At 36.5% G+C, this 15,440-nt stretch overlaps 1 protein-coding gene across 9 annotated transcripts in view; it reads right to left on the bottom strand.

Moving 5' to 3' along the window:
* The window catches only part of NBEA (neurobeachin), a 682,324-nt gene that overhangs the window by 82,355 nt on the left and 584,529 nt on the right, over positions 1-15,440 (bottom strand). For all 9 annotated transcript variants that reach the window (XM_059377712.1, XM_059377713.1, XM_059377714.1 and 6 more), the window contains one exon: positions 11,786-11,898. In XM_059377712.1, coding sequence (XP_059233695.1) covers positions 11,786-11,898 — 113 coding nt within the window. The remainder of the gene's footprint in view (positions 1-11,785; positions 11,899-15,440) is intronic.

Genomic DNA, 15,440 nt, shown 5'->3' with positions numbered 1-15,440 from the left:
CTCTCTCTGCCTGCCTCTCTGCCTGCTTGTGATCTCTCTGTCAAATAAATAAATAAAATCTTTTTTAAAAAAAAGAATTCTTGTCCTTTCATTTTTTTTTTCAGTCATGAGCTATATATATGTATCATCATTCTTAAAATTCTCAGGACAACATAGAAATCATACCCACACATGCTTCTGTGCTCAAGGAAATGCCCTGCCTCTCTTCTTATCTGACCAGAGAATTTCAATGTATTCTTCTCATAGCAGCTCAAATTTCATCTGTGAAGCCCTACATGATACTCTCTGGTAATAGGCAAATCTATAACTTCCTTTTACCAGAAGGCTAGCCCTTCAAGGCAATGGTTTTTACTCATTTCTATGTTCGGAGCACTTGATACACAACTTGGCTCTTTTCAGGTATGTAATAAATGTTGAATGAATGAAGATTGAATGATCTGATTATATAACATTAGTTAAGTATGTAATCAATTTCGTGGGGGACGAGGGGCTGTGGGAGAAGGACATAGAGAACCTCAAGCAGGCTCCACACCTAGTGTGAAGCCTGAGATCATGACCTGAGCCAAAATCAAGAGTTGGACACTTAACTGACTGAGCTACATAGGTGTCCCTGATGATATAACATTTAAATTTCAAAAAGGAAACTTCAGACAAAAATTTTAGGCAAAATTAAAAGACAAATAACAAAGTGAAAAATATTTATAGCGCTCACGATAAAGGGCTAGTTTCCTTAAAATGTGAGCTCTCACAAATCAGTAAGAAACTAATGAATAATCTAGTTGAATAAGTGAGCAAATGAGATGAACAGGCAATTTACAAAAGCAAATCTTCAATATATGTAGGAAAAACATCACTAGTTCACACAATATAATTATATCCAATATAATGGATAGCTATTCTTTTTCTGTTCACCATACATTACTCCTTCTTCCTTTATGAACCACTCCTTCCCTACTCTTGGTATATCTGGTTCAGGTGGGCTGACTCCATTATCTGATTCTCTCAGTGGGCATGTGATCCAGAATTGGCAATCAGCATATTCTATCCACATGGCCACTAAGATTAGTAGAGAAATGGGCAGATGATTCAAGTTACTCTAATGAAACTCTGCTGAGACTCTCTGGGAAAGAAGCTTTCTCTTTTTCTAGTGGAATTACAAAGGCATCACTACTATAACATAGTGAAGCCTGTCTGAAAATGAAAAATACAATTTTTCATGGAAACGAAAAATGGAAAGGAAAAATACCAGAGATGCAGCATCCTATGACACTGGTGAGTTTCCTGAACAAACCAATCCCTGAATTCTAAGTTATGTGGGCCAATAAAAAATTTCTGTTTTTAAATTATAGCCAGTTTAAGTTGATTTTCTTTCCTTATAGTTAAAAATCAGAAGTACATGGCAAGTTTTAAAATGTCCAATAAAAACGAGTTTTATTCATTAGATTGTCAAAAATTAAGTTTCACAATACTCAGTGTTGGCCAGGAAATAGCAAAACATGATATGTCATAATACTGTTGGTGTTATACATTTCTCGTGGGGCAAAGTGGTAATATTTTCTTAAAAATATTCACTTGCTTTTGATCCAATTATTCCACTTCGAGGAATTTATAATATGGAAAGAATCAGATACAAGGATATTTATATTTCTTGCAACATTGCTTGAAATGGCAAAACAAAATGAAACAGAAACTCCCCACAAAACTAGAAATAGTCTAATCCAGTAAGGCACTAGTTAAATAAGTGATGATATACTCATACTACTGCATACTATGCATCTAATTGAAAAGGCTGATTTGGAAAAACTCCCAGATAAACTCATTCAATAAATATTGAGTGCCTACTATGTGTCGGTAATTACTCTAGGCTTACAATAAGATAAATGAGGTTGCTGTTCTCATGATGTTTCCTGTGTGTGTGTGCGCATACGCGCATGCACGCCCTTTAGAGGCAAAGACAGATGGAATCCAAATAAACAATTAGGTAAATGAGAAAAATACCAGAGGTAAGTGCTCTACGGGTAAAACAGAATGGGACAGTAGCGACCGGGTGATACGGACGACATCTCTCAAGGAGAACGTCTAGGCAGAGATTATATGTAGTTCAGAAACGAGAGAATTCAAGACAGAGGAAAAGCTAGTACAAAGGCTTCTTAGAGGCCTGACTACCAGGCTCAGGGAACAGAAAGAGAGTGTGACTAAAGCACAGTAGACGAGAGGAAGGGATTAGGAGATGACATGAGAAAATAGGTAAAGGCATATCATATGGTTTTGCAGATCAGGGAAATGAACTACAAATGAAAATTTTATGGTAAGTGAAGGGGGAGAGTCACTGAATGCTTTTAAGCAGGAGATAACCAAGATCGAGTTAAGCTTTAAAAAGGTAACTCCAGGGGTGCCTGGGTGGCCCCGGGGGTTAAAGCCTCTGCCTTCCGCTTGGGTCATGAACCCGGGGTCCTGGGATCGAGCCCTGCATCAGGCTCTCTGCTTGGCAGGGAGCCTGCCTCCTCCTCTTTCTCTCTCTCTGCTTGCTTCTCTGCCTACTTGTGATCTGTCTGTCAAATAAATAAATAAAATCTTAAAAAAAAAAAAAAGGTAACTCCAATAGTTTTGTGGAGAATGGGTTACAGGTAATATTAAATCATTATTATGAGTACTAGGGTTGAAAAAAGCCATTAGCATCATAGCAATATCAGCATTGTAGTCTTATCAATGACTTTATAAAAATAGTATTATCAATAGCTTTCTAAAAATTCTGAGTACATAAGTAATATATTTTTGCTAACTATTCAGAGAAAAAGTTTGAAGAATATACATAAAACATAAAATTATAAAATTAGTTGCCTCTGCCTGCCCCTCTCCCTGGCTCATTCTCTCTCTCTCTCTCTGTCTCCCCCTCGCTAAATAAATAAATAAATAAATAAAATCTTAAAAAAAAATTGTTTTATCCTGCATATAGAATGTTAAGGGCTTTTCTCAGTTATAGGACCCAGAAAAATCTTTCAAATATGAACATTTAAACTTTTATAAATTTTAGGGTTTTTTGTTTTGTTTTGTTTAGAAAAAGAGCAAGAGAGAGTGTGTGTAGGTCGGGAGGGGCAGAGCAATAGGGAAAGAGAATCTCAAGCAGGCTCCACACTCAGTGCAGAGCCTGATGTGGGGCTTGATCTCACTACCCTGAGAGATCACAGAGGGAGAAGGAGAAACAGGCTCCCCACTGAGCAGGAAGCCTGATAAGGAGCCTGGGATCATGACCCGACCTGAAGGCAGACCCTTAACCTACTGAGCCACCCAGGGGCCCCAGAAAGGTTGTTGTCTTAAACAGACAAAGTCCCCCCTTTGCAATTTTATGCACAGAATGGCATCATCAGGTGAACTTCAGCTAATCACCATATAATTCCCACATACATGCCTAAAAAATGGAACCTGAAGTAATGAAGTGTTAATAAAAGTCAGTGTTAAGATTTATACTTTGCTGGCTATCTTTGAGTGCAATTCTTTTCATATTTTTTCAGAGGGTAAATAAACATGACTAGTTACATTATGGGGAAGCAGACTTTGAGCCAAAGTTGAATTCTGAGGAGCACAACGTATTAGCATATTCACAGGTATGTTTGTTCCATGTAGGACTGAAGTCTTTGGAGGTAAAGAATCGCTGACTTGGTATATTTCTTTGCACCCTCTGCTCCTATCACATGGCTGTCCAAAGTGCAGGGCATTTAGAAAAGGTGGAGGGCACCTAGAAGATTAAATAATCACTGTAGTTTGGTTGTGTGTGTATTTTCTTAAAGTATATTCTACTTCCCTACTATAGAGAAATAATAGGTAACAAATGAAAGGAAATGCAACTTACAAAGCCCGTGCAATTCATCCTAATGTTGTGAAGATAAAATGAGAAGATCTATGGAAGATGCTTAGCAGGGTGCCTGGCTATATAATAAGTACCTGTCAGTTACTGGCTGGTGTTATCACTGTCCCAGGATAATTCCTAAGAAAATCAGTTTTAAATATTTTAGTGAAAAGTAACCAGTTTTGACATAAAAGCAATGGAGGTATAATTAAGTACCTTAAATCTTCATGTGTCAGTTCTAAAAGCTTTCTAAATATTAAGTAGTACAATGATGAGCCTGTTGAGGAGTTTCAAGATCATCTCCACTGGATCTCCTGTTTCAGCTGGAAAGAAAGGTTAAAGGAGACAGACTCTGGCCTAGGTTTGCCTTGATGCTGCTGTACTTGAGATGTGACACCAAAGTGCACAAGCAAGCTCTCTTTCCTTCTCTGTAGGTAGTATCTAAGAGCAGACACTACAGAAGCGCTCCTATTGTTTCCAGCTCCTCCTCTAACAGCTTAAAGTTTTCCTTTCTTTTAAACATTTCTTTCTTTCTCTCTCTCTTTTCCTTCCTTCCTCCCTCCCTGCCCCTCTGTCTCTTTCTCTCTCTCCCTCTTTTCTTTTTCCCTTCCCTTTTCCTTTCTTTTTTCCTTCCCTTTCCCTTTTCTTTCTTCTTCTCTCCCTTCCTCTCCACCCCCTCTTTCCTCCTTTCTTTCTAAGTAATCTTTCACCTAACATGGGGCTCAAACTCATGACCCTGACATCAAGAGTCTCAAGTAGTACCAATACTGGGAGCCAGCCGGGCACCCTGACAGCTTAAAGTTTTGAAAGCAGGATGGGCTCTAGTATTTTCTCTCTCTCTCTCTCTCTCTGAAAGGGAAGAACAACTGGCTAAATGGGAAAGAACTAGAAAAGAGACTCTAAGGGAGGACATTTAGTATAACCAGGCAGAGCAAGCGACCAGTTTGGGACTTCTGTGTAAATCCTCAAAATGCCCCATCACCCTATTACACATTTCCAACAAACAGTGGAGATAAAAACAAAGAGCACCTCACTCTTTCTGGTTACCACAGTGTCTATGAACCCGCTCTGTTCTTTGTCTACACTTACTTGGTTTTTTTCCTTTCAATTAGAAGGAAAAGAACTTAATATGCCACCAGGTAAACCAAACATGACTTGTAAACCCTTAAGAGCATGGACCAGTTCTTACTGTCTTTTTATCTCCTGTACCCGGAAAACACAGGTGTGGAATAAAGGTTTGTGTAAGGAAAGAACAAATAAATGAATAAAATTATCTACTTCAATAAGTCCAATTTTGAAATTGATACCTTTTTGCATTCCCCCCCCCCAAGCTAGACCCTCGTCTTGGCTTATTCCATGAGTTTAAGACAGTATTCAAATATTGCCAATCAATATTCTGTCTTCAACATTTCAATATAAGCAAGCCTAACAAAAACAGTTTTCAGGTTGGGCTGTATGTTAAGGTGACATTCAACATATATTTAGAATATTTCAAATTTGGCAGTAGGCTTTTTGGCAGATGGTATAGAATAATCTGTCTTCTACCAGGTTTTCTATCATCATAGTCAGCTACTAATACACTTAATCATTTTGCCATTCTTCACACGCTATTGTTAAAACCCAAGCATTAGGGAGATTGTTATACTAGGGTATACAGAATGAATTTCATTTTAGATACTGTTAACCGAAGATGAAAAAGAAAGACAAAATAACTGCAGAAACTTGCACCACATTGCTGAATCGAGCACTCCCCACCTTAAGGACGCACACCCTTCTCTATGTGGTATATAGACATTTGGCAGTAGTATCAGGGGTGCATGGCTGAAGAGTATTCACACTTCAGTGCCTCCATTTGCATTCTCACATTTCAAAGCCTCAAGGCATTATCACTTCCTTTTTTTAAGTGGCATAATAATTTGGGAAAATGGTTATGCTTATCATCATCTGTCAGTCAAACAACTCCTGTGTTAACAAAATATATTTTTTCCACTCAGTGAATGGGTGTGTGTGTGATGTCTTACGCTCATGTCAATATTAGCAGGACTTGGCTTTGTGATGAAACTATTTCATTTATCAGAGGGCATGGCTGGGAAATAGGAAAATTCCATTTACACTTTAATGAGCAGAGGCTGCGCTTCACGTCAAAGTCTTGTAACCACTGTAATTTAAGAGCAAAGTTCATATGAGTATATGTAAATAACTCAAGCACTGGCGTGTATCATGTTTTAAGATAGATTTCACCACGAGGTCACATCTCCATAAGGAAAATCTCGATACATGGAGGGAAAAATTGTCTACACCCACTGCTGGTTGAATATTGAAGAGATAAGTCAATGACATATTGTTTCATTTGCTGTCCATCATGCCAAACGAGAAACATAACCTCTAACCTGTACATGTAATAAATAAAACTTGAAAGTCTGAGGCCTAATCAAATGAGGGATCCAGTAAATTTTACTGATAAAGAATTTTCATTGTTCCTGTGCTCTTCATTCACTGAACTGGGTTAAGGAAAGAACATGAATATTATAAATATAATAAAATAGTTTAGTCTAAATAAATGTGCCTCTCAAGTTTCAATAAATATTTAACTTCAGCATCTCGATGTTTATAGTTCGGAGAAGTTGACAATTTAAAGAGATGCAAAAGCAATTACTTATTGCATGAAAATGTGACTTTATATTTTATTAAAAGGTATTGCTTTTTATTTTATTAGAGCAAAATTAAATCAAGCAATCTTTCCCTATATTTTTTTCAGTTGCACAAACAACAGTGAACCCTCAGCTGACAGTCACGGAAACTGGCTTTGTAGCTCCCAGTCACTGAATGCCACTAGCGAGCCAGGTGTGCCACTAGGTGCCTTTCCTACATTAGCGCATTTAAGTCTTTCAGAAACCGTGTTATGTAAGTACTACTGTGCTTATGTTAAAGAAGAGGAGAAAGAAGTTCACAGAGCTCTCTCTCAGAGGGGCTCTCTAAGAGAATAAACCAGGACTGTGAACATGAAATGAGGGACAAGCTGTAAGAAGCCCCTGAAACTTGAGGGGCTTTGAAGTTTAAGCTTCATGAGCTTTTTGGCAAATTTATCTCTGATTCCACCTAATATTCATATATTAAACTTGTATGTATGTAATAAAAAGCTACTGCCTATCGGCTGTTTTCCCCTCATAACCAGTGACTATTCCTTGAGGGTTAGGACTATATTTTAAAGTCTTCTTAGCACCTTGCAAAGCTCCTTTTATGAAGTAGCTCAGTGCATATAAACCTGTAATTTATTTGCTATTCTCTAGATTATAGAAATCGGGAAGAAGAAGCTCTCAGATACACTATTTTTCACTTTATAACAGAGAGTTGTTTGCTGACCACAACTCAGTCCCCTTTCTTTAGGAAACAGAAACCCAAATTTCCTTTGGTCAACTCTCAGCCCATCCTTCTTTGACAGGTGTCTGGTGTGATCCTGACTACCACTGACTCCAACCATGGGAAATAATTGGCTTATCTCATCTCCAGTGAACATATTCTACTGCTGTTAAGCAGCACCAATGATACACTAGGAGGCATTTTTGGGGTTTCTAAAAAAGAAAAGTTTTTCTCTCTTCCGTGAGCATGACTTTGGTGAGATACTCGCTCTTTCATTGGGTTGTATGATGTGAGGTCTGGAACTGAGGCACCTGTTTTACTTCTATACTGTCCACAAGTTCTAACTGATGACATAGAATTTCATGAAGCCAGTATAGTGTGGGGATATAAAGATGAAAATATTTTGATATTTTTTAGGATTATATATTTTATTTATTGTATATTTCAAAGCTTCTTAATTTTTTATTCTTTCGAATAAAGAATAGATTCTAAAGATTTGAGAACATAAAAATCATTTGGGGCTTCAAATGTTGTATAATGAAACAAATTCTAGAATTATTCATTACTACAAATTATTCCATGGGTCACAATCTTTGCTTAGGAACAACTTCTTTTGCTCTTAGAGATCTTTTAGAGGGTTCCTGGTTAGTAACAACATTCAGATATTTAAATTCTTGCTTGAGCTTCTGAAGATTAACAAACTTTCCATTAAAAATTTCTTACTGTAGTACTGATTATACCTACAAGAATTTCATGTGCTTCTTAGTGGTCATCTCATTACAATAATATTTCATTATTAATAGTTTGTCCTTCCAATTATATTATTATACTTCAAATGTCACTTTCCTGTTAGGTGTATAATATGACACATTTTCATACATTAAAATATTGTTTATTAATGATTTTTCTACAGGATAGTTTTGAGTTTCTAGCCCATTTGTAAGAAGTTCCTATTAAGAAATTCAATGAAGCATGGGAACAAAGCAAGAGTAATTTATTAACACATCAGGAGGCTTTAATTTGCTAACATTTTCCTATCATGTTAGTCTGACAGAATATAAAGAACAAATTACTAAAGCATGGAACATAGCAGAACTGAAAAAAAAAAAAGCTATCTATCTTTTAAGAGCTCATGGGTTCAAATGTTCACAACATGAAGGACTCCATGGTTAGTATTCACTCTGCCTTGTCTATTTACCTCTTCTACTTAACATTATATAAACTCAGGAGAGCACACGTGAGTTACAAATGGAAATATTCTGCCAAAAGGAACACAGATTAAATGGTTCAGCATTAAAAACCTGAAGAATGTTTACATATTCTAGTTACTTTAGAAAGAGTGATTTCCTCCTTTAGTTTATGTCATCTTTTCTATATGATATACCAAAATTTTCTGTATGATAAACTAAAAATCCATAATTACTAGTAAATACTTTACTGTATGCTTTCTCTTATCTATATTAATCATAACGAAGGCTGTACTTTCTTTGGTTGGGACAGTGTTGCAAGAACACTGGAGTCCCGTGTCTTCGAGTAGTTAAGTATGAACTCCAATTTGGTACCATCTCCACTACACTGTCGATATGCTGGCCTCAGATTTCTGGTAACTACCTGAGTTTTCATCTCAACTCTGGACTGGACTCTTCCCAAAAAGGGCTGTGACTAAGTCTGTTTTATCAACTCCTGTAGATCCTTTCAGCTAGTACAGTGCTTGACATATAGGAAGTATGTGATAAACATTTATTGACTAAAAATAAATAAATAAACAGAGGAAGTAAAGGAAACTTAGTTGAGAATTTCCTATCACCACAATATTCTAGTTCATTTCAAAGAAAAAGGCCTTCCTTCCCTGTTTTTAAAGTAATTAAAAAAAAAAAAAATCTAACATAGCCATAGTGGTAGTCAGCTCTTGAGGTTTTAATACCATGTATCATGCTACTTGAGAATCTAAAAAATTGTACTGTATATATATTTTATAGTGACTAGTGTATAACAGTCATTTGAATAATGCTAAATAAAACATACATGGACAAGACTGTGTTAAAGAACTATTCTGACAGGGGCGCCTGGGTGGTTCAGTGGGTTAAAGCCTCTGCCTTTGGCTCAGGTCATGACCTCAGGGTCCTGGGATCTAGCCCGGCATCGGGCTCTGCGCTCATCAGGGAGCCTGCTTCCTCCTCTCTCTCTCTCTGCCTGCCTCTCTGCCTACTTGTGATCTCTCTCTGTCAAATAAATAAACAAAATCTTTAAAAACAAAAAACAAAAAACAAAAAAACTAGTCTGACAGTTTTTATCCTCACACTGATGAGTTAGTTTGGTTTTGTTTTATAACCAAAGATTATACCGTAACTTTGGCAAGTCATTTCAAAAATGTCTATCTTCAAACATTAAGATCCTAATATGAATATAACAGTATGTATTTGTCATCAATATTTGAAAGAGAATTCAAAATATATGACCTCTATCAATGATTTACATCATTTTTAAACATACAGTGTCGGTGTTCACTAGTATTGATAGGCTAAGCACTATCCCAAGTTCTTTACACTTTTTTTGTTTAGTTCTTATTAACTCATCAAATCCTCACAACAAGCCTATTATTATTGTCCCTATTTTACAGGTGAAGAAACTGAGGCAAAGAGACAATTAACCTTGTCTAAGACCCTGAAGCCAGTATGTGGCACAATTAAGACTTGAACCCAGTCCATCCAGCTCGAGCGTTCTCATTCCTAACCACTACTTACTGCCTCTTATGTAGATCTCTCTATAAAATATTGGACCTTATTATTTTACTTTGCAGAGACTGGTTTTATGATTCAGATACTTTATAACTGGATTTGCTCCAGAGGGCAGACCCCATGAGTTACAGTGCTTCCATCTATCTACCTGGGCCTGAATCATTAATTACTTGTCCATGGTAAATGACACAAGATTTTTGTTCAGTTTATTTGAACTGGAAAAATTACTATATTTGAAAACCATATTGGAGTTCAGTTGCTCGTACTTTGTTTTCTCCCAGATATGGGACTCTCAGTAAGGTGTAGACTAACCGACCTCTTATGGCCCTTTTGTACCTGTAATATCATAAATAAAATTAGCAGTGAGCTAGCAACGGAGATTAGATAAGGAAGTCACATAAAATAACAGAACGAAAGAGTGAATGATAGATCAGGATATGCAAATATTAGTACACGGGCTTCAAAACGGGCTGAGAAATATTCCATGTGTAATACTAATAGCTAATAATCACGAAGTGCTTCAATGCGCCAAGAACCATGTCACATTCTTGATGCACATGTCATTTGATTTTTGCAACTGTGTGGCTTAGGATAGTAGTGCTGTTCTCCTGTTACAAATGTGGAAACGCAGGCTAGGGAAAAGTGACTTCAGGCCACATAGCTAGTAAGCAGTGGAATACAAAACGTCAGCTTAGGTAGGTCTAGTTCTCAAAGGCAAGAGAGCAGGCAAGAGAAGGTGTGCTGAGTGAAAAACCATGTGCGGAATCATTTCTAAACCAGCTGCAATGGTTATGCTCTCAGCCCTCCCCCCGCCCAACCCAAACATTCACCCATACGCCTTGTATGGCCTTGTATGGCCACCAAGTATGTCCACCAAGTATGACAGAAAAGAGAATGAAGTGAGTTGGGAGAAATTGGAGGGGGAGACGAACCACGAGAGACTGTGGACTCTGAGAAACAAACTGGAGGTTTTGGAAGGGAGGGGGGTGGAGTATGGGTGAACCTGGTGGTGGGTACTAAGGAGGGCACGTACTGCATGGAGCACTGGGTGTGGTGCATAAACAATGAATCTTGGAACACTGAAAAAATAAAATTTAAAAAGAATAAAATTCAGTGAATGGGGGCTGAGGCTTAAAATGGCTGAAGTATACATATTAAACTTAATGGTCTGGCTCTGACATCAGCTTAGGCTACAGAGAAGTTTTGGGGGGGCTCATTTCCTAATCCTTTACTGCACTTTCAATAATTAAGTACTCCACTTAAGTCTCCTCTGGACAAATGAAGTAAACTAATAGCAAATTTGCTTTTTATTCTTATCCCCCATTATGTAATTTTTATTTTGCCAATTTTAGGGCCAAATCTTCTCTCTTGTATCTTAACAGATCTGTGATGAATTATTGTGTCCTACTTTCTTTTCACTAGGATGTTCCCCTATGTAGTGTGTGTGTGTGTGTGTGTGTGTGTGTTATGGTCAAGATTACATGTCTTATCACTTAAGAAATATATCAAAGAAATAATTTGCAACCACACCTTGTTCTAATTTCAGGTTTTTTACCTTGACCCTTACAACGAAGGATATCTGAGCAACCTCCCCTTACATCTGCTTTTTCTTAAATACGTATTGCATTTTCCCTATACTAGTACTCATTTATCTTCTTGTAGCTTAATACCTATGCTAAGAATTGATGAGATTTAGATGTTGACCACAAAATGAGAAGACCCAGGTTTTCTTTCTTATAAAGATTAATTGGCTATATTGGATACATATACATACCTGGTAGAAATACTTTGAGAATAAAGTTTTATGAAGAAAATTGACTTCAATATATTTAAAAGTTACCTTTGATAGATCCCTGAAGTTTCCTGGAAGAGTCAAGTCCAATTCTTCTGATTCATAGTTTGTTAATACCCATGGAAACACGGGATATTGGTTCAGGTCATTATATGTCCGTCCTAGTAATAAAAAAGAGAAATGAAAATCTGTATATGCACTAAGTGCTTATGAATTGTTCTTGTTCTTATATAAGGAAACCATTGGATTTCAGAAGAGAATAATTATTTATTGAACTAATAAATTTGGTTTAATCAAAAGCAATCTAATAACAATGTATTTCAATTGAATTCACTCAATAATAGTTAAGACACAAGTAACTAGAACTACTTTCTAGAATATAGACTTGTGGTAGAGACTGAGAGCCGTTTATTGTAATTCGTTTCTCTTCTTGGTCTGGACCACATTTCTCAGCCTTCCTTACAAGCAGCTATAGGCATGGTATTCCGTTCTAATTGATAGAACCTGAGCAGAAGTTGTATGTCCCACTCCTGGTCCTGACCCATTGCAACCTGCCACCTGGGGACCTCCATTCTTTTTTCTGTGGATTCTGATGAAGACATTACCGGCATCTGAAAAACAGAGCTTCATTGGTGAAGACCCCCGAAAGTGATCACGGATGAGGGACCCTGCGGATCTGTACATCTTCAGGTTATGTGATGGTATTCTACTACAATGATTATATATCTAGAAGTTACATTGCCAGTGTAAAGAATATTATATGAGCTTATACCAAGAATTACAAAAATAAGAATAACTTGAGAATGTACAAGTTAACAAGTCATCTGAAGCCAATATGAAGAAGTTCAGAGGCAGATGTCTCGCGTATTGTCTTTTCACTCTTTTAGGTTGGCTCACACATTTTCTTTTTGTGTTATGTTGTTTCACTTCAGTGGAGAGTTGCTGCACCTTAGGTTGGGTTTGTTGTTTATTTTCTGATAGAATGACTTAAGAGGCTCAGGTAGGTTATGGAAGCACAGTGGGAAGGTAGAAAGTTTAGGAAGCACACGGCACTGGCTCACTCCCATAAACTGGTACTGGAATACATAGGGATGAAATTAAGAAAATCACTCTTAAAGAAACGGGGCCAAAGGAAACTTTTGTTGCACAAGTTTTTTGTTTGTTTTTATTTTGTTTTGTTTTGTTTTTGCAAAAATATGTTATAATCTGATCATGGGTAACTTTCTAAATTCCCATTTGAATTCATACAAAAGGGCGATTTCCCCAGTATTTAATGATACAAATTTCACCTAGAATGAATGCTGTGGTGCCCACAACACACAGAGCCTAAGAGTAATATAGATATGCATACATGATCTCATTTGGCATCAAGAATTGTCATTAAATGATACCTACTTTTTGTAGCAATTGGTTAACGTGGTTGTATAATAGGAAAAAAACCAACCCTGATCCAAGGGAGAACTAAATCTGCTACTACAAGCATCAGATCAAATTCATTCATTCATTTCATAAACATTGTAGCGGGTGAATATTTTATCTGTTAATGATACATTAACATTTTATCCACATTTTATAACAAAGTAATATATTGCTTTAAATGTGTAAATTGATGGAGGTAACAGATAGAAAGCAAGATGTTCCTTCTACTTTGCACTTCCTGGACTGAGGTGAGAGGCAGGTTAGGGTCCCCTTTGTTCCCCCAGTACAGGGCTCATGCAGACACGACACAGGGGTTGCTGCTAATACACATCACTGTTTACTTGTCTGCTTCTGCATCACTCTGTGAATGCGTGAATGTAGAGTCTAGAGTTTTGTTTCATTTTTAATCTCAAACATACCATCTGCCAATAAATGTTTGTTGAAGGAATGGATACAGAGGTGATAAAAATGGGATAAGATGAACCAAATTTTAGGTGAACAAATAGCCAAGTGAAAAAAAGGAAAATTGCAGGCTGGTGTCTTTGGTGGATGAGGGCTATGTAGGGCGAGAACAGTATATATGAGAGAGAGTGACACTGTGAACCTGCATGATAAGCTAGAAGGAGACTCTGCAGCTAGACAGCTCAGCCAATGAATGCACCTGTTTTATAAGTCCACTATGAAGATTCAGCCTGATAAGAAAACACACAAGTTCGGAATCTTTATTAAGGTCTCGTGCATGAGAATGTTCTGGTAAAGCAGTATCACTGTAGAGTACAAAGTATAACATTCTAAAATTTGGAATGTATTATTGACAGCTACATATATGTCAGCCTAGGATGCTTGATGACTCTCGGCATTTTTTTTTTTCTATATGTGTATGGATACAGAGAGTCCAGATTGGCTAGGCAGAGCTATTTCTGGGATTCAAACTGGGCCCATGGCATTTTTAGGGCCCTGTCATTTTCTGGGTTACCATTCTACTTAAAAATCTGTAGGTTTTGGGGCACCTGGGTGGCTCAGTGGGTTAAAGCCTCTGCCTTCGGCTCAGGTCATGATCCCAGGGTCCTGGGATCAAGCCCCACAGTCAGGCTCTCTGTTCAGCAGGGAGCCTGCTTCCCTTCTCTCTCTCGCCTGCCTCTCTGCCTATTTGTGATCTCTGTCTGTCAAATAAATAAATAAAGTCTTAAAAAAAAATCTGCAGGTTTCAATGAAAAATAGGTCTTCCGGTAGGTAAGTGTATTTTTATAGAATAATGTTGTTATTATTTCTGTAACATATATTTATATTACTTATAGGAATAAAATAGTTGGAAATGAGATACCATAGTTTTTTAAAATTTTCTGATAAGGTTTAATTCCATATATACTAAGGGAAAAAACCTATCAAAATAAAATAAATAAAAAGCCCACTTATACTGTCTTAGTACTTAAATGTATCATATAACTACAAACAGCATAAAAATAAAGACCATATTTGAAGACACCAGCTTCTTAAAAGAAGTGACTTTCTAATATAGGAAACAAGATAATGGTATTTCTGTAAAACAGGCAAAGAAAGAAACCATCATCTTTAAAACATACACACACAAAATTGATTGATGACATCAGTTACAGCTTATGGCAATTGCTCCGTCCTAGGTTTTTTGCAATTCACTTTTACTAATCTATGGAAGTTTCCTTCAAAATAAATTCTAACAAAAATTTAGCAATATTTAAATTGCTAAAGTTGATAGTAACATTCAAATTCTAATAAACAGAAGAAATTTTATCAATCAGTGTGCTTACATATAGCCAAACTTCTTTAAATAAAAATTTTCACATAAAACCTTTACTCCATGGATAGTCGATATAAATTTTTTATTTAAATTAAAAATGCACAATGTATTTAAAAATCACATGGAATGAAAAAGAATAAATGGCACTTCGGATTTTTAATTCAGGAATTAGCGTTGTTACTTAATTATTTTACTGAATATCTTTGTGAAATGAACAAAAAAACGACTGTTTACTAAATTAGGAAAAGAAGTGAAGTATTTCCAAAGTAATACCTGTTACTTGGAGGTACCTATTTATGAACTGTTCTGTTCTTTGTTTTTTTTTTTTTTTTTTGTTTTATGGTTTTTTTTTTAAAGGATAATTTGAAGTTTAGTAAATAACCTTGTGCTATAATTGGTAGGGTTCTATCCTTTTCCAGCAGTGGTAAGTGGCGATTTTTTTTCTTTAACCTAACTATGCTTATAAGGTTTTATCTTAGAAGATGAATATTAAATATTGCAAGCCTA

Source organism: Mustela nigripes, chromosome 15, assembly GCF_022355385.1.
Source record: "Mustela nigripes isolate SB6536 chromosome 15, MUSNIG.SB6536, whole genome shotgun sequence".
NCBI lineage: Eukaryota > Metazoa > Chordata > Mammalia > Carnivora > Mustelidae > Mustela > Mustela nigripes.
Note: the sequence above shows the minus strand (reverse complement) of the source record. Positions and strands in the feature narration are given on the sequence as shown.